This window comes from Cinclus cinclus, chromosome 5, assembly GCF_963662255.1.
Source record: "Cinclus cinclus chromosome 5, bCinCin1.1, whole genome shotgun sequence".
In the NCBI taxonomy this organism is placed as follows: domain Eukaryota; kingdom Metazoa; phylum Chordata; class Aves; order Passeriformes; family Cinclidae; genus Cinclus; species Cinclus cinclus.
In genome coordinates this window covers 31,609,581-31,630,232 of record NC_085050.1, presented here as the reverse complement: position 1 = coordinate 31,630,232, position 20,652 = coordinate 31,609,581, and the positions used below count along the sequence as shown (strand labels likewise).

The 20,652-nt window shown below is 36.0% G+C and overlaps 1 protein-coding gene across 14 annotated transcripts in view; it reads right to left on the bottom strand.

The window, feature by feature from the left end:
- Window positions 1-20,652, bottom strand: part of SORBS2 (sorbin and SH3 domain containing 2) — a 76,706-nt gene that overhangs the window by 32,363 nt on the left and 23,691 nt on the right. For 5 of the 14 annotated variants that reach the window (XM_062493555.1, XM_062493556.1, XM_062493566.1 and 2 more), the window contains 5 exons: window positions 19,591-19,766; window positions 14,238-14,304; window positions 13,384-13,428; window positions 12,040-12,223; window positions 8,894-9,008 (listed from right to left, as the gene is read on the bottom strand). In XM_062493555.1, coding sequence (XP_062349539.1) covers window positions 8,894-9,008; window positions 12,040-12,223; window positions 13,384-13,428; window positions 14,238-14,304; window positions 19,591-19,766 — 587 coding nt within the window. Of the gene's footprint in view, window positions 1-1,692; window positions 1,777-8,893; window positions 9,009-12,039; window positions 12,224-13,383; window positions 13,429-14,237; window positions 14,305-18,761; window positions 18,786-19,590; window positions 19,767-20,652 lie in introns of those variants that run through there. The other 9 variants (XM_062493554.1, XM_062493553.1, XM_062493565.1 and 6 more) reach the window with 4 other exon arrangements.

The following is a 20,652-nucleotide window of genomic DNA, read 5'->3' as shown; positions in this document are numbered from 1 at the left end:
CCTAGAGGGAAGAATGACAATATGACTTGAATGGAAGGATAATGGAGATCAATTGTAATCCATGACAACATGATAACATTATAGACTGCACAGGAAATTTAACCCAGATATATTTACCTTTTTTCTTTTTTAATTTTCAGAGGGTATTCAACGTGTAATTTTTAAAAAATACTATGATCAAAACATTAAGTTTTTAAAAGAGTGTATATGATTTGTTTTCTCTTCTGCTCTCCCTGAAGTAGCAGGGAGTTCTGATTTTGGTTTATGTCTAGCTACAGAAAGGGACTGAGGAGCCTGGTTCCAGGGTGTCCTCCAAGGCCCTGTGTCAAGTGCTCAGGCTCCTCATGTAGCCTGGCATGTCACTAATTAAAACTCTGATAGGCCTCCAGAGAATTGTTGGCTGACAGGGAGAGAAAAGAATGAGGATATTTCAAATCCTGATACTCTCAAGCTCATGTCTACTTCAGATTTCCTGCCTAAGGCCTGTGGTTTCTGCTTTTATATGCAAAAGATCTTGGGGAGGATCCCGGGGAGCTATAAGAACACTTAAAAAGACTGAGAGAATTCTTGGGTTTACTTCCCTCCTTTTTCTAAGGGGATTTTAACTTTTAGCTTTCCACCTGTCTGCATAGTCCAACTATCCTCTTAGACACCATTCTGGGACGAAGACACTTGCTATCCTTTTTCCTAAAGATGTTAGAGTGTGCAGGAAAGAATTTGAGCTCTGTGGAACCAGACAGGGAGTGTGCAAAAGCAAGAGCAGGTGCATCTCCAACCTAGTTGTTAAGGCATTGTGCAGGGAGGAAGTGAAACCTAATTCTCAGTCTTGCCTCAAGGACAATGTCACTGTTTTATCATTGTAAAAAATACACAAACAGCCTCAGGTGATTAGATACAATTAAACCTATGACATTTGCAGAAGAACTGCAAGTGCTTAAGAAATCAAAGGTAAAACTTGAGATATGTCTGTTTTTCAGGTGTTTCTGCCAGATGGAACTCTTCAGGTTTATAATTTTAAACATAAGTGCTTGCAGCAGGTCTAAACCAGCAGCTGTTTACCAGAGTCCATTTTTTGGGTAGTGGTTATTTGTGAAAACTGGAGCAGAACTGAAATCTGTCCATTCAAACAGGTGCCCAACTTGAAAACTGAGCAAACTGATATCTCTGTGTTCAGTTACAAAATACGTATTCTGCATGTATGCGTATAAGAGATGAAAAAAAGTAAAAAAAAAAACAATTCAGTATTTCCTGGCATAACAAATTTGTTTATGGCTTTATATATTTAAATTTAGATATAGTCCTTTAAGTAAAATATATGATCTGTAACTTAGCATCCCTAACGCAAAATGTCATGTTTTTCTGTCCTAGAAGATTGCTCAAAAATAATCCAGCCAAATGCAAAAAATTTAGGGGAACTAGCAAACATCCCTGTTTATCATGGAATTTGTCCTGTTATTAAATACTTACACACTACTATATGTCTAATACACACTGCTTATAAACCTATTACTATAACTACTCTTATTTGAAAAATATACTTATATTCATGGGACTTTACTGCCCTTCCTCAAAAAAAAAACAACCTTATATTAATTTCAGTGGCATATACTTGCTGAATTTGGTAATTTAAATTCCTCATTCTAAAAATATTTTTTCCTAATGTGTAAATATCAATATTCTGTCCTCACTTACCGGACGTCCAAACTCCAGCTCTGAAAAGAATTTATACCAGGGTTCGTTTTCTAAATCTATGTCATCTGGGTTTATGCGATCAGTCTGGAGCAGTTGTGAAGGAAGAGGGAAGGAAAAGGCACACACTGAGCAAAGTGCTAGAAATGCTACGTCATTTTAAGAACAAACACACAGACATAAAACAAGTATGGGGAAAGAAATGGAATAAAATCAAAGAATGAAGATGGTATTTAAGATAGAGAATATTTGTGTTCAAGAGTTGTTATTCACTGGTAGCTTTAATACTTTTCTTTTTGTTGATGTTCTTCCAAGGACTGGAAGATGTTAAACATTTTAAAATTCTACTTTTAAAGCTAAGAGGGATCTTTGACCTTTTCTTTAACATCCCTGCATTAGTTAATTACACTTAATGTTGCTAAAATTCCTTGTTGGGAAGATGGTTTAAATGATTGTCTTCTCCAGCACAGGCAAGAAATTGCCCATCTGATCAGCAATAAAGACACGACTTTATCTGTATTGCTTTCAGTCATTTCATGTCTTCTCACAAAACATGTTAATTCTGAATTCTGATGTCTTGAAGCAAGCACTGAGCAGAGATAAGGAATATGCATCATTCAAACATCAATACGTAAAAAAAAGCCACTTCAGCATATGAAACGGAACTGACATATTTTAAATCCTATGGTCAAAACATAAGGAAAAAATTATGTATTCCATGATATTTATTTCAGCAGTACTGTGAAGTGCTTTCTCTCACATAGCCTTGTTGACATAATGAAGCATTTTTTCGACAGTGAAATACATTGTTTTCATCTGAAAATTCTCACAACCAAGGGATAAACTAGCAATTGAAGACAGTATTAAGGAAATTCTTCAGTGAACAAAAGAATAATTTCAGACAGATTTATTCAAGCAGCATGAAAACATGACAGTGCAAAACAGGACAGCTCTCAATAGGCTATCTAATCAGCTGTAAACTTGGCTGCATTAATTACTTTCTAAATAGCTTCAGTTTCTTTGTAGCATCTGATGTAGGCTTTCATGCAGCACAGAATTACAGTGAACTGTTGGCTTAAAGATCTCTGAAACAGAGAAATCTCCTCTTGTTAAAGACATTTCTGAATTTAAAATTTGCTTCTCCGTAACTGTAATTATCAGAACCTAGACACTAATTATGGTGTGCCCTAGAAAGATCTTTGCAGTCATCAAAGAAGACAGAGTCCTGCATAAAGAATGACACTGGTGGTCAAGTATGTAATATTTTTTCCTCCAGAGTCAGTCTGTCACCTGTAACCTGGAGCAATCACATACAGCTATTTCAGTTTTCTGCAAGAGATAATGTTGTGCTCTTGACCATTTCAAATAATTAAACGTCTCACAGCACTTTTCTTGCTGCTTTTGATGTTACTGCCAACTCTGCTCTATTGAAAGATCAACAACCCTTCAGAACTACCTTGGTGCTCACATATCTATGAGCTGTTCATGCAATATCTGGACCCCAGCTGTTTTTTATACACTTAGCTTCACAATGTCCTTTCAAGTAAGGAAACTAGTATTCCTGTGAATGCAGAGGGAAGTGAATGTCACTGATGTAAAACTTGCTGTGCTCCACAGAAGGGTTAGGAAGTGAAGCTCCTCTGGAGCTTTGCCCTTACTTTCCACCATCCACAGCCGTTCAGCAGTACTAATGACAAATGCTTGAACTCAACTATAGACATCCAAGTCTTTTGTAGAGAAGCACTACTGAAATCAATTTCATGAACTGACTGCTAAAAATGTGCGAATTTAATAGAGACTATGACTAATTAAAAAAAAAAACAAAAAAACCCCACAGGATTTTCTTCTACAGAGATTATATGAAGGCATGAGGGCAAAAAAATGACAGATGCAAAATGCAGAAGATAACTTCGCTGTGTATCAGCTTGGTTCCCATTACAGAGAATGCTTGTCATATTTAGAGGTTTTTTTGCTTACCTTAAAAAAAAAATTCCAGAATTTGCATCTGGATAATCTGAGAAGACATTACTAAACAATTCTTCTCCACACTTTCTCCAAACTAAGTTACCATATGTAGAAATATTGCATGTTTTTACCTTTGCATTCCACTAAAAAAATTAATTTTCATAGAAATATTGGTATCAACAAAAAGGTGTATTTACTAAAATAAATAAATAAATACATAAATAAATAAAAATGTATGTAGGGTCAGAATTGTGGAGCTTTTGGCCCCAGAAGTCCTGGCCTACTGACATTAACCTGTGAGCCACAAGGTGCCCTGAAGAGCAGCAGCTCCACACATACACAGTGATGGAAACATGTCCCTCCTTTGCAGGGAGGCAGAACACACCAACAGATCAACTGGGTTCCCCCAAACCAGCCAAGGAGATAAAACTGAGAATGGGAGTTGCCTCCCTTTTCAACTTCCAATACTCTTGCAATTAGCTGCAAGTGCAAAAACCCTCATGCTGCTGCTGGAAAAGAAAAGGTTAGAAATAATGTATTTTATCTAGTTTCAAAGTTTTCATTTCTTCTCCTGCAGTAGGCGCGGATAAAATTAGACTATTACAAAGTATGTAAAGCTAACTCCATGAAGCAAAGTCCACTTTAATTTACAGCTTCAACCGCAGAGGGCAGCAAACAAAAAGAAACGGAGCACTAAAGTCTGCAAATTTCCTACTGCCCAGCAGCTCTGGAGAGGACTGCATTCCCTCATCTACCGAGATCAATACACAGGCGATTGATTTTGCTGGGCTTTTGGATTCAGTTTTGCTGACAGACCTTTTTCTATTATCTCCCCTTCTAAGAGACTTCAAATGAATTAATCATTTTGGCTTAAAAGTCACACTAGGCTCAGTCTCACAAAATATCTCCCAAACTACTGGAATAAAAAGTACAAGCAATAAAGGAAAATACCTTTTCATGTCTTGCCAGTCAACTAATGTTCCTACAGTCTATCCTTCATCTAGCAATTTAGTAATACTTTGATTATTTGTTGAAAAGATACTATTAAAGACCACGAAGTGACTTCACTCCTTTTGTACTAGTTGGTCAACACAACACAGGATCAGCATACTCAAGTATAGAACAAGGACAATGAAAAAATTACATCTGTAGTATTATATGTAGCTTTGCCTGTTCTTGGTTTGATGCACAAATAGACATCCACAGGTAATAATAAAAACTGTGCATTTAAACTCATGAGTTAATGGTTTTTCTTACAGATCAGTAATTTGCATTTCCAAGTTCAGACACCAAATTGAAGGCTGTCTGGAACAGTGGGCTGAGATGCCTTTTGTAAATTTGGCCTTGGCATTTTTATTATCTCTAAAGAATTTTATCTTTTGTGTTTGTTTGTTTGTTTTTGTTTTCGGGCTACTTTTAAATACCTGTGGTAACTACAAGTCTACTACCAGATGGACTTAGTCTATTTCTTTATGAGAAGTATTTTTTAATGAAATATTACACATAGCAAGCAGAATATTCAGATAACCAGACTGAGATGTCAAAATCAACCAAATGTGCATGTTCTAAAGAAAATTTTAAATTTTTCACTACACTAAAAACCTAACCAAATGAAAAACAACAGATGTACATCATGGAACAAGCCCAGTCTATTTCTGGTATTTGACAAAACAGTGATTAAAAAAAAAATTCTAATAATGAATTCGTCTTGCATATAAACTCAGTAGAAAATTTGTGTGTTGAACAGAGATTAAAAAATCTAGAACTAAAATTTAACCTCACAGTTTTATCTGACTAGCATATGTATACTTTTATACTTAGAGTAAAACAGCTAATGAAAATAGAGGCATTGCTTGTACCAATTTTATGAGGTCTTTTTTTTTACAGTAGCACTGAGATTTTTCCTTACATACTCTACTGCAGAAATAGATATATGTACATGTAAGGAGGAATTGCTTCGCATATATACAAGGTAGAAACTAGTAAATAATAAAATTTAATTTCATTTGCACGTGAGTAAGATTAAGTCGTTACATTGTTGTTTATTTGTTAATGGAAAGTAAACATCCATTTTAGGAAACAAGTCCATCGTTTGGATGGTATTGGAGAAAAAGAGGAATATTTAGTTGAATTGCAGGCAATGGAAATGTCTGAAACATACATCAAAACAACTTATGTACCACCTTATCAGTGGCTTCTTGAAATAGGAAAAAAAGGAGCTGTATCACCATGTAAGACTATTTAATGCCTTGATATCACACACTTTTACTGTAATCTCAAAATACTAATCCCAAGCCTCTCCTTTTTGCTGATGTTTGTACTCTTACAAATTCAAATTATGGAAAGAAAATTACTCTTCCAAATTATGGAAGAAAACACATTAATTTCCTGTTTCATGGAAGAGGCTACTACACGATACAGCAGTCTGAAACTACACTCATCCTTGTGCATCTATAACAAAGATAATCAGTTATCCCTAACCAATCTATCCATTTAATGTTTGTTACTAGGTCAATGTTTAGTTTATTATTTCTCACATTGTTTTGATTAATGCAGATCTTCTTTTGATCAGTGAAGATCTGCTGAACAGAATTTCCCACTAAATGTTAACTTTACACTGAATCTCAACTTCTTTAATTCTTCCCACGTTCTCATCTCCACATTAATCACTACTAATTGATTCCAATCTACTGACTGCACCAATAAAGGGAATGCTGATCTGTCAAGTCTGTCTTGTCCTGCTTATTATGATACAAGGTAGCTGTAAGTATTTTATATATTTTTAACAATTACTTTGCCATCAAACTGAAATCTTGTAATCATGGGAATTCTTTAATTTAAAAAAAATTGGGGATTTAGAGTGTTATAAAAACTCTCTTTGACCTTTTTGGCTTTGACAAAATGAATAAATTATGACTTTCTAGTTCAGACACTATAAATGTGCATCTTTTGCAATATTAATTTACTGCATTTATTTTATATCCCACATTTTTATTAATACTTTCCTTCAGTATCACCAAAACCATTTTTCAGACATTAGAAATCAAATCTTTTGAGATAATCAAGATGAAAGATTTAATTCATGCAATACTGACACATTTGAAAATTTGGAGTTTTCATCTGAATTTGGAACCAATGCATTATTTTCAGATGTTAGCTTTTCCTGTGCACAGTGAGAAGAGCTTTCGACCTGCTTTGCTGATCATCCTTTAAGAAGTTAGTTTTACTTTCTATATCCCATTCAATGAATACAAGGAAAGCAAATACTTCAATGAAACCAATTAATTTTCTGTTAGTAACATGGTCCAAAGAAAATATCATAATTACATAAAGCTAAATAGCATCTTTTTCAACAGTAGACATTCCAGATTGATGAAACTGTGATAGCCCCCTATATTTTTCAACTATGTTACATTAGTTGTCAACACAAGTTTCACCTCATATTAATTTACAATTTTTTACAGCTCTGAATCATACATAAACAAAAAAATCTCTCAATTCTGTACATTAATGTACTTTTCTCACATTTAAAAATTTCTTATACAATGAGATGGTTCCTTGTATGTACATTAGTTAAGCCTAAACTTTCAGTCTAAGCTTCAGATGACAAAGTATGATCTTACCCTTAATGGATATTGCTTAGTAGGTACAACATTGCTAAAGTTTTTCTGTATGAAAATATTTTAAGGACCAAATAAAGCTCCAAATTCCATCTCTTGTTTTCTGATTAGCAAAAGTAACATGCCTAAGAAACTGGAAAAAAGGATTCAGGAACAGTCAGCAAACCTCACTTTTTTGTTATTTAATTAGTTTGCTAGAATTGAAAGAATTTAATTCTCATAGTATCCATCAGGACTGCAGTTGTTATATGAATTATTTTTATTCACATTACATTAGCAGAAAATGAAAAGTGAGGCCATTCTTAGAATACACTGAAATCAGTGGAATTTTCTTATTTTTAATTTGAGTCTGCTATTACTCTTTGGAATTGGGAAGGCTGGAAAATTACCTCAGTGTTTATAATGCAGCCATGACACTCAAAAAGTGCTCAGAACAATTTACACTGCCTTTCAAATAAAATTATTTGTTAAGTTTATTTGCACTCAGTTACTAATTATATTGGTTCATTACCAGTTCCCACAGAAATGCCAATTTCCTCTTTGAAAAACACATCAGTTCTGCAAGAACTCAATTTCACAGAAAAAGTGCTTTGTGTTTTCTAGCTAACAAAAGTTAGATTCCTGCAAAGACCACAAACACAAAGGAAAAGGTGCTTGGTTGAGGTGTTTCACACTGTTGGTATACTGCATAATGTGAAATTCAGTTATTTCCTTAATTTGCTTTAAACTGGCAAAATAAAGTCTGTGAACAAGCATGTTATACAGAAGCAAATAACAATCCAGTACTGATTTCATAAACCTCTTCTTTAAAACTGGACTCTCAAACATTTCAACCTCAAAGAAAAAGACCAAGAAAAGAAAATACTGCCATTGATACATTATAGCTTTCCTAAAATAAGAAAGTGTTAAGATAGCACAAAGCTAAATTAGAAGGGCTGGGTGAATGTGTTTTTCAGCAAATGAAAACTTCTGCTAATTGTCATTTTGCAAGCATTAAGCATAGCTTTATTATTCAGGAAGCAGGAATAAAGACCTCTAATTACATGTCAATGTACACTCATTCATAATGCACAACTCACTCAAATCATAGAAGATTTGAGGCTGGGAAGCACCCCCAGAAGTCATCTAGCCCAACCTCTTGCTAAAGTAGGTTTGATCATATCGGGTTGCTCAGGGCTGTGTTCAGGCAAGTCCTGCCTGGCCAACCTTGGCCAGTATTTGACCAAAATCTCCTTAGATTCAACACATCCTGAAATTGCAAATATTTTACTTTTCTGCATTAATTAATCAGATATCATATGTGCTGTTAATACTACTGAAAATAAGTACTGTAGATGCACACCAATTTAAAAACAGTTTCCATCTGTTCTGCCTATCATCCATGAGGTTTGCATGGTGTTGATTTCTTGGAAATACCAGAAGGTGTAAGCTGAGCAAATAAGCCAAACCCAATTTTTCAATACAACCATCAGATAAAAGATAAGACAAATTGCTGCAAAAATTGTATTCGAAAAAGGATCTTCAATATTTCTCTAGGTAGTTATTATTACCACTATATAATAAAGATAACTTCTTACCAAATCTCTCACTGTATTGCCCATTTCATTTATGTGTCTTACCGGTCTCTCGTGTTCAAGGATCGATGACTTTCCCGGCTCATACTCAAAAATACTTCTTGGTTCAGAACGGAACTTGCGAGTATCTACCTTTCTGTCAGGAGGATCCCAGTCATTCCTAAGCAACAAATACAAGCAGCTGAGCTAATTTACTGTCACCACCTTGTGCTTTACAGCTCTGTACAACAGAAACCCGCAAAGCCAAATGATGCTAAGAACAGCTAATCTTTCCAGATCTCAGATGTGGAATATTTAGCCTGGCATCCCAGTGTTTTACTGTTTCATCTTAACCTGTTTACAGCAGGTATGCTCAGTACACCAGGAAAAATACTAGAGATGTCCAGCCTGTGATCACTCCTATTTTTCTTTTAACTAGTATACCAGTTTAAAAACTACTCTGGCATTCCACATCAAAAAACATGCAAACCACTGAAAATAACTATATGTTTTGTGCATTCTACTAATATAGGCAAGTGGTAGATAGTTTCACATAATTCACATATTATTTCACCTAATATGATTATAAGGTGATATTGAAAAAGTTATAAAATCTTCTGAGGCAAAAAATGAGGAATTATTTTAAAAGACAGTGTGATGTTCATTATCCTAATCTGTAGCAGAATTGCTTCTGAATATCCTTATAAGCAGTATATTGTTTCTCTATCTTGAATAGATAAACAAGAGGAAGAATTTGGCAGTTGAATTTGGAATAGAAATGTATCCATTTTCTCTATAAAACAAATATGCTTTCAATTTAATAATGCTATGCAAAGAATAAAAAGCAACCCATGCTACCATATTTTTTCAGTCATTTACAATGTCATACTACTAGCTACCTATACATTTTTGGGGAATACTTAGCTAGTTACAGTGAGAGCTACTTTTTAATGGCTATTCTTATAGCACACACCTCCATTGTACTTGGAAAACTGTAGCTCATACATATTTTTGTTTAACTCTGTAAAATGACCAATAGTAACTCAAAGACTGGAGGAAAGGGAAGGGGAAATACTACCAGCTATTATCTGTATTTATGATAAGAAAGTGTACATACTGATTAAATTTCATCAGTTCTATTGGTCTTCCTGGTGTGACTTGGTTTGATGTGACCTGACATCATAATATATGTGTCATGTGCCTTAAAAAAAAAAATCTATGGGGTAGCTTTTGTTTATAGTACGCTTGCAAGTGCATTTCAGGGACACAGACACTTCTATTTATAAAATGCCCTACATTTCAAGGGAAGTAGTTCTACATGGCTTTATTGTTTATTTTCACTGAGGAAAAATTTTCTTTCACAGCAGAAAAGGTTGCATTTTTCTGAGTGTACAGAAAGATGGAAATATTCTGATGAAGTTACATTGTACCGCAATCCACTGAAGAAAAAAGGAAGCTACTGAAATTCTGATTCACTCAGTTCAACTAATTTACAGCTTTCAGCCTTTTATCCTGTATGGACTATATTTTGAGCTCAACTGCTAATGCAAACCATATCTTGCCTATCAGCTATGAAACATGTGGTATATGTGTACCTAAGCCTCTTATGTGAGATTTTAAATACTCTGGCTTTATAGGCAATTAAAAAAAGAATCTCCCAAAGGCAGGAAAAGATTGATGAGCTACAGCTTTCAGTAGTGGGCAAAGCATAACTAACGTGTTTGGCATCCCTTGGCCTGGAGAACACAGATTTCCACTGCCTGTCACATCACACAGAAGATTAAAAGGGGAGGTTAAATAGCCAAATTCAGTGCTGAGCAGTTGTTTCCAAGCTTGACAAAAGGAAGTGCAACAGACCTCAGTTTCTGTGACTGATGCATTTGGCTGGCAGAGGACAACAACTCACACAACTTCAGAGATCAAAGCTAAACAGCTCCACATTTAGGTGTCTTGCTAAAAATACCTGCACTCCTCTACGACCTGATAAAATTCAAGCCTCATGTCCTCTGTGAGGCAGCCCAAATCTAACTAGCATTTCCTCTTGACAACCTGCCCTTGGCAACATGAAAGCCAAAATCAGTAACCATCAAGCAACCTCATCTTCCTCTGCAGTATGTATCTACTGAACTACATTTTGGATTGCCACTACCTACAAATTTTTCAAAAAGCTATAGTTATGTCTTAATTTTAAACACTTAGTATGGTCCTTCCTCATAATATTTTATTCAAACTACTGATCACTTTAAACTGTGTAATATAATAAATTTCTACATATAAATATGTTTACAATGTCCAAGCTGACAAAAATGCTCAAATTCTCTTTGGTTGCTGGAGTGTAACCAAGAGAGGGGAGCTTGTAGGCACAGATGAAAGAAAAAATATTACCCTTTTAATATATAATATATACATAGCCTAACATATATAGATTTATAATAGCATAAGATTATATTAGCATGTAGTATTAATTAATGTAAACACTAAAGAAAAAGATTTTGAGCTAGTACCTACAGATACTCTGAAATCAACAGAATTTGTGTGCAGGTCTCTTGCATGTTTTAAACAAAAAGATAAGCACTTCTTTCCTGAGTTATTCATTACTTTTTCCAGACTGGACTCTAACCAATAGGACCTGGTTTTGTGCAGAGAATTTGGATAGAAAACCATGAGACAGCTGAAATGCCTCTTTAATCTGTAAACACTGTCTTGGTCTACCAAAATGGAGATTGAAAAAAATGGGGGTATAAAGCATTTCTGAGCTCTGGGGAAATGTGGGTTGACTGCTACACTCTTGTACAGTTTTGCTCTCCCTTGAACTTTGAATTATATCATCTTTTTGGTCCTTTCTCTTTGGTGCTAGATACAATAAATGGCCTTTTCTACTCAGACACTAACTATTGAAGACAGCTCCGAGAGCACAGACTGTTCTAAAACACAACAAGCAGGACCATACCACTAATGAGAATAAAAATCCTTAACGGTCATGGCTGCATCATGAATAAAAATAAACACTTTAGCACACTGAAGAAATGACAGCACCAAGCATGATGTCCAGACTCCTGGTGAAGCGAAGATCACCCCTCATCACCTGACTGGCCCCTGAATAAAGCCCTGGAAGTTGTATTATTCTAGAGCTGCTATTTTATCCTTCATTATATTCTGCAACTGGAATACTGTACTTAGCAAGAACACCTTTTGAAAATGCACTGACTTACTTTTCTGGTGTAGACCGTTGCCTCATACGATGTGGTGGTACTGGTGGAGGCACATGGGGTGGCAAAGGGGACGAGACCTTAAAGGCATCAGAGCTACTGTCAGAAGCACTTTTGGACAGTGGTCTGTATGTCTGTGTCTTTGCAGCTGGGTGTGCCTGAGCAGAGAAGGATGGACTGTAGCTACCTAATATAAAATAAAACCATAAACAGTCATAACATGAGAGTAAGTCTTAAAAAAACCACAACACGGAATGCTACAAGATCCCACAATAACTCAATAAAATGGCAAGATTACAAAAATGGGTAAATTACTTTTAAAAGTACATGGCTGTGTATTATGTAGCACCTTAGGGAATTTCTTATATATTTTTACACAAAATTACAAACATATAGATGAAGTGCAGTACAGTTAAAACAAATTAATTTGATGGAGAAGTTAATGGGTGTATACATCCATCACATCTGTTAATGACAGCCTGTAATTAATCTCCAGGCTCATCCTGTTGCTCAGTTGTTCCATGTTCAGAAGGTAGAGAAGAAGCAGGAAACACACCTTTTTCCCATTGTTTTAATAACTACTTGGTTTGTGATGATGAGGCAATAGCATGTCTTGAAGAGGATCACAACAGTAGAAAGAGATGTCAAACCACTGACCCACAACAAATCTGAACAGCACCAAAAAAGGCACTATTGAGAGCATGTTTAATGCAACAGAAACTGAAATGAAAAAGTTTGAATGGCATTTTTGCAGAAGGCACTATGGCTTTTTGCACATCTTTACATTTTTGCTTTTTTTTGGAAATCATTTTACCATATGGGTATAATCTTCTTAAGACACAATGATTATATATCTTAGATGAATATGTCTTTTCTTGTGGCTAAATAGTGTCAACATGAATGTCTATAGCAGAAATGGACAAGTTTGTAAAACAATCAGTTTTATTAGGCACTCTTGCTGCATGTTTTTAAAGTCTATTCAGTACATTCTTTTTGTCTTTCCATATCAATAATGAGTATTTTCATTTTCACACAGTAGTTCCCTTTCCATTTCTACAAGGAAAGGCTGCGTTACTAACAACCACTAGTGAAAATAAATGCAATGTAATCAAGAAACCACAGTGTTAAGTGTATCCCTCTACAGTAAGAGATCCACAGCTGCAATTAATTTCTGTAGTAAGAATGAAACTAAAATTAAACTTGTTTTATTTGCGGGGAAAAAAGGCATGAACAACAGAGATCAAACAAGACAATAAAAAGTGTGTATACAAGCGTTATGAAAGCGAGCGTGAAGAGCTGACCACACCATTACATGCTGACATTAACAAAACATGGAGTAATTCCTACCAGTATTGTATGCATATGCAGTATTATACAAGTCTGTGTCGTCATCTACAAAAAGAAATACATATGTTACAGTAGTGCCACACATACCAGCTCATCACAGAAAGTGAGCTTTTTTTTTTGCAAATAAAAATAGAAGACTGCTAGGCAATCAAGCACTGTATTTCTTTTCCTCGTCTCACAGATGCTTGAAGTCTCCATCTTCCCATTATACTTAGGCTGTTTTTTACCATCTTATTGTATTGCATCTTCTGTTCATGTCACTCATATTGCATACTTACTAAGTCAGCACCAGAGTGCAAATTACTTTTTGTCTGTTCTTTTCCCCTCCCCAAGTTTCATTCCTTCTTTTTGTCGGCTTTCCTCTGCTACAGACTGTTAAGTTGTTGTTCCTATCATAAAGGCAGTCCTAAATATCTACTATGTGACTAGTGTTCAAAATAGAGCTTGTAAGCCAACATTCTCCTGCCTACATTTCTCATTCTCCCACTAACATTCTGTGTGGCCATACTGAATGTTAGCTCTACCTCAGATGAATAGTGTCTCCTTCCTTCTGGAGCTGTAATAAGCATAATTGCCATTTATAGTTTCCTTACATCCTTGGGGCAAATCATAATGGACATTAAAGCTAGCAATGTCACCAAAGCTCTGTTTCAGCAAAACCAAGTAAGATATTCTACGACAACAATGAAGTTCAGGCACAAAATTATCCTTAAACCAGCCTGTTTACTAGCCCACACTGCTCTAACACTGGAGTTCTCCAAAAGAAATGCAGTACAGATGGTAGAGATTTACAGTACACAATTTCTCATCCCTCAAACTGGAAATGAGGAGACAAAAGACAAGAACATACTCACCAGGCTTATGAACCATATGGATTTGCTTGAACATCGTCTTGTACCAATCCTTTGGCCTGTCAACTGTCTGAAAAAATACAGTTTTAACAATTAACAACAAAATTTAAAAACCCATGTGTACAGATGAGATATGTAATGTTATTCTGGACAGAAATATTATATGTTATTCCCTATTTAATATAATATTTTTCATGTATTTTGAATGTATTTATGCATTTTTATCGAGGAATTCCTGTAACAAATTCCGGAAGATACTGAAGATTGAGCCAGTCTTGGACTGTGATCCTGGGAGAGTATAATGGTTCAGAACTTAGGAATTATTGTGAGACCAGCAGTTCATTGTCTTAGTGCCCTGTATCTGACAACAATGAATGCTAGATTCTTTACCTCAGCAGTTATGATTACAAGCATGTAAGAAGAGCTGCTTTTGACCTCCTGGCAATTTCCGGCTTAAATTACTTTCAAAATGTAATTATTAAATAATGCAGAAAAAATTTTGTAATACTACTGAGAAAAGAGCTAAGACCACACTAAATTTCAGGGTTAATGTTTGGATTGTAAACAAAGAGTATTCATTTTACCAGTTTTAAAAGCCCTTCCCAGATAACTTAATTTTAACTTACTCAATTATCACTCAGTAAATTACACTTATCCTTACTTTTGCAAACTAAGTAGTCCCAAGGTTCCCAAACTCTGCTCCTATTGACATCTGCTTGTGCTTCTTTTTATCTCTTACCCTTCTGAATTTTCTCTTTTGCTGCAATTTTCTTAGATGTAGGATGATAATATTTCAGAAAAGGATTAACACAAAGGCAAACATGTTTTCAGTATTATCCTTCTCAGGTGTTAAAATTTGACTTGTACCACAGAAGTGAGAAAAGCAGAAGTTTTAATGAAATGAATCATGCAATCATAGAATGTCCTGGGTTGAAAGGGACCTTAAAGATCATCAAGCTCTAACATCCCTCCATGGACAGGGACATCTTTCACTAGGCCAGGTTGCTCGGAGCTCCATTCAGTGTGGCCTTGAACACCTGCAGGAATGGGGCACCCAAAACTTCTCTGGGCAACCGAAAAAACCCACTATGTTCAAACCTCATGGTACACGGGGAAAATTCAAAGGACTCCTCTTGAAATGCATTATCTTGCACCAGCTAATACCAAATTTGCAATCATATTGCTTACTTCTCTTCACCACAAAAAATAAAAATCTACAAACTCTTCCCTGCAGAACTGGACAGATTTGCGTGTGCTCACCACACTCTGCCATCTTTACTAAATCACACCTTTGCCATGATTATCTGTACAAACCAAATATGTTTTGTTTACAATGGTGACCTCTTACTATAAGGGAATAAGAAGAAATGCTACTGTATTTTGAGGACTCATATTGAATTCTCATAAAACTGCTACTAAATAATCTTAGAACAATATTTAAATTAACAGCTGACAGTCAGTTGAAGAACTTGGGGATCTCCTGGGTAAGAAAAAATTAAGCAGAGTTATGCTTTTTACCTAGGCCTTCTTGCAAGACAGAGATAAAGGTGGTTCAGTTTTGTCTCAAGATAAGATAGGCCCCTTCTCCCACCTACCAATACTGCTGAGTTCTGCCATGTGCAAGTTATTCAGAAGCAGATTTCGGTCATTTTAATATTCCTTCCCTAAAGGTATTAAATATCTCTTTTAGTGGACCTGTGGTCAGAATAATTTAGCTGGACTTGAAACAAGTATGCTGCTTGGTGCTCCAGGATCGTATATCCTCAAAAGTTTACAATTCCAGGAGGTCTGAAGGAATTCACACTGATGGGCATAACCTCCCTGCTCCTCCTCATTTCCCACAGCAACAGTCCCATGATATTGTGTCTGCTTTTCTGATTGTACTGAACCAAGAAGAGTCTTCTATCCAGTGGTAAGTGAACAAATTGCAAATAATGCATAAATACTACAGCTATGTCCCTGCTGTTTGTCAGGCATTGCCTGGTCCTCCACAAAGTCAAAGGATGCTCCCACATAGAGATCAGGGATGGAGAAACTCTCACACAAGTAGAGAAGAAGGTATCCCAATGTTTTTCTGGACAGTTGAATGTTCCTTTCTCTCATTATCTCCACAGCAAGCCCTTCCTAGGGGTTTCAAGCCTCAGACAGTAACTTGGCTTTAATTTATAAACCAGATAGGATTAAGAAATAGAGTACTTTAATTTTGAAATACATTTTCTCAAGTTTTATTCCCTAACCCCACACACTGACATTGTTTGAGGAATTAACAGTATTCACAATGCATGAAGCCATTCAGATGCCATCCTGCTTTGCATATATTATAGCTGATGCAATTAAATGTTGGAATGTGGTATCATCATATGTGAAAAAAAAAGCAATCAGCCAAACAGCATGTAGAGGACATAAGAAGTTACTGCAATAGCTTCTTAGGAGAGTCCATAATCACTGCAGTATTGTAACAATCCATCAGGAAGGATGCAATTAAAGGAGGCCTCTCTGACCCTGAGATTAGCTCACTGGGTGGGAACATGGTGCTAATAATGCTTGGATCCCCATATGAGCTATTCACTTAAGAACTGGACTTGATGATCCTTGTGGGTCCCTTCCAACTCAGAATATTCTGAGACTTTTAGTGGACTTCTGTTTTTTTGGGTTTTATTTTTTTTCGAGATTAAATATTACATCAGTAAGTATGGAAAAGAAACCTATCGAGACTTGTTTTTTTTTCATTCTTACTAAGTAGAGACCTTTTCAGTCTACTGATTAATTTTGATAGATATAAAGCAATAATTTTGGATAGACTAAAACAGTGCAGTCTTACTGCTTTCCATGATGCTGGCTTTTCCTTTCCCAGGTCATTGTCAGTGGTAAATGGTACTATATTTGACTGAATGCTTTTCTGAGTGAACAGTATTTTACCCACTCTTTTTCAGAGACTTCATTTTTAGTATTTTGGAACTTTACCATCTTTGGGGCAGGGCTTGGCACAAAGGCAGAACCTAATAATCTGAATCTTCAGACTTGCATTTTGCAGAGCTAGAAGGGGTTAAAGTGGCAGAGAAGGAACATGTTAACATGGGATGGGGCTTCTGAGTGGAAAAAAAAGCTTTATAGGAGTCCTTCCCTTCTCAGAAGCCTGAGACAAGATGGGTTAGCAGGAATAGAAGGAAGAGAACATCTTTCTGTTTTCCTTGTCTAAACAGCTGTCACAAACCATGTTCTGAGAGTAAAGACAGACTTGGAGGAGATGATGATATCTTGCATAACCTCTTTACTCCTGAGAAGCACTCAAAATCTGGAACACAGATACTCCTGAGTTCTTAGAAACACACTAAACTTTGAGCAGCACAGCATTTTGGAATACAGTGTGTGTTACCTATCACCCCTGGATCTTCATTTACTGCTTTTTTGAAAGACTGTTCCATTTTCACAAAGATGGAAGAATAAGAACCTTCTAAACTTTACATACAACGATAAATTGAACTAATTTGAAGACTTCTCTCTTCAGATGGACTGAGGGTGAATGTTCTAGAAGATGCCTATTTGGATTGCTGACTGACCTTGGAGAAAGGGCAAGTGATAAACCCTACCTTCTACTATTGATGGAAAATGAAGATTTAGCAGTTTTGCAAGGTGCAGCATATTTGAGTCTTCTGCTGACAACTATACCAACTTTGTTCTTGCTCAGCTGGGGCACACAGGGCTCAAATATACTTGTGCACACTTATAAAGTAATCTCAAGTAAGTATCTTGAAAACAGCTTTACTAACAGCTATGTCTTAAGGAAGCAGAATAAGGATGCAAAATGGCACATCAGACACACTCCTACACGTACACATGCTAGCATGAAGTTTTAATTTAAATCTCATTGTGAGAATTATTTCTATAACACTAGAACACTATAACATTATTTCTATAACACAAGCTGTAAAATTTCTTGAAATTGAAACACAACAAAAACCAGAGCTAAACCAACAGGAAAATGTCCTAATTCAAAATTAATTACATTTTTAGGAGAAAATCTGAAAGACCCAGATCATACAACCTGAAAGTTAAATATAGTTTGGCAAATTGCCAGCTTCATTAGGCACACTTAAGGGGGATTTATGTTATAATCTTATATAACTGATATGCACCCTATTAGAACAATCTGCTACTAAAAAAGCACAAAACCAATTACTATATCCAATATAAAGCAAAGAGACTACTTAAAAAGAGGACAGGAAGCTAGTGCATTGCTGCAAAGAAATGTCTTAATTTTCAAGAGATTCTGATCATATTACTTTTTTATGTCAAAAACAAAGCAAGAAATGCCAGAGTTTCTCCCCCATTCTGATAAAAATTGTCCCATCTTAACATTTATCCTGATTTTTCCTATTGATTCTCTTCATTAATTCCTGGATTCCCCCCTCATTTTTCAGTCCCTTGAAGCAATTCTTGGCAATACAACATATCCCCATATGTCAATATTGGCAGACAGGATATATCCAACAGCTGCTACATTCCTAAACCTCACTAAGACTTCACCTGCAAGGGCTCTGCTGCTTTCATCCTGGCTCCCACTCTTCTCACTTTCTCCGTCCAGCACAGCAATTCTTCTCTGGCTGGAAAGGCCAGTAAGTGCAGCCTTTACAGACCTAGCGCAGCTGCCTCTGTGCTCTCTGGAGCAGCCAGAAGAGGCTGCTCTGACAGCAGAGTGGAAAGAATGCTTCAGCATAGTGAAAACAAAACTCTTCAGTTTGACATCCTGGGACCACTCAAGCAGTGACCAGCAGCAGATGATCAGAATTGGGCTGGTCACAATGAAAGGGCTCCCCAGATATTCGCTTACTGTCACTCAAGGGCACAGTGATTATTTACTGTACTGCCACGAAAATGCTGCTACCTTAGACTGCCATCAGAAAAAAAACTATGCCGTTCTACACTACCCTGATGACATGAGAACACTGCCCCAAGAAATGCAGAAGTGTGAGGTTTTTATACACACACACACACACACACACACACATATACAAATCTTTGCACAGACACATACATTTACATATGTGTAGTATGACAAACTTTATTTTAGAAATAAACCAAATGCAATTACTGTGCATCTGCAAAAGGCAAGAACTACAAGAGACGAAAGACACAAAATTTTGGCTACTTCTAATTAAAACTAAAAACATGAGGTTGCCCAATTATGCTCCCATCAGCATTCTCCTTTTCGTCAACACACAATATTATATTCACAAGGCTGCTGATTACGCACGATCTAATCCAAATTATATAAGAGTAGAAGAATGTGAAAAACCCATTACCAACAATCAGTTCATTGTATGAGTTCATACACAGATTTCCCAGAATTTCCTACCGTTCTAATTGCTGTAGGGATTCCAGATTCATCTACCGGGCCAATCCCTGCATAATGTGGAGCTTTAATTACTGTAATTTTTTTTTCTTCTTCTGAGGTTCTACAGATTGGTATTGTACTGGTGGTGGTGGTGCTGCCAACATTCTGAACATGTTGTGAGTATGTCTCTGTGGACTCTGTAAAGACAACATGATAGAAAATTGTGTAATGACACAATAATTACATTTCACAGTTAAAACACACTTCCCCATTTCAGTACACTATAAAAAGGCTTATCACATACATAAACGTTATTTTAAAGAAATATCATCTTAACTAGGGAGTTGTCCTACTTAACGTTACATTAACAGAATTATAAACTTATTTAAGGACCAGACAAGCTACTAAACTCAGAATTGGAGTAGAAGTACTTCTTCACAATGCGTTGCTCAATAAAAAGACAAAAAAATCCCACAAACATAGCAAAATCTATTGAGAAAGGTGCAGCAGCCTTTCTTCTATAAATCAAACCTTTGCACCTTTTCAACCCATTCCTTGGAAACCAGTGACATATTTTCAATACTTCCACCCACCAAGTCTAGCAAACTATAGAAAGTTGCTGTTCTGTAAGCACTGCAAACAGCTTTGCACAAAAATATATGTGATAGGTGCTAAGAAATACGAAGTTTTGATACATAAATGTTTTTAAGAAACAAACTCTGGCATGCAGTGTTCTTCTCTTAATGTGTGCTGATATGTTTATGCGACTCCATGTATAATAAAAAAAAAAAGGTTTTCAGTTAACTGGCACCTGTAGAGCAATCTGATGATCCACCTAAAGTAACTCAGGTGAAGTTTGCAAGCTGCTACTGTTTTGTAGTGACTTGCAATATTTCCATCCTTCCCCCTCAAATCTTCCTTTATAACTAATAAAATTAATACATTACTATTGCCATTCCCTTCTCAAAAGCAGAGTACTTTACTTAACAAAAAACACCCCAGTGCTGGGATGCGGCATGAAAATTTTTGCAGATAAAATATTTCTGCAGACAATACTGGAAATTCCTGTATAGAAGAAAAAGA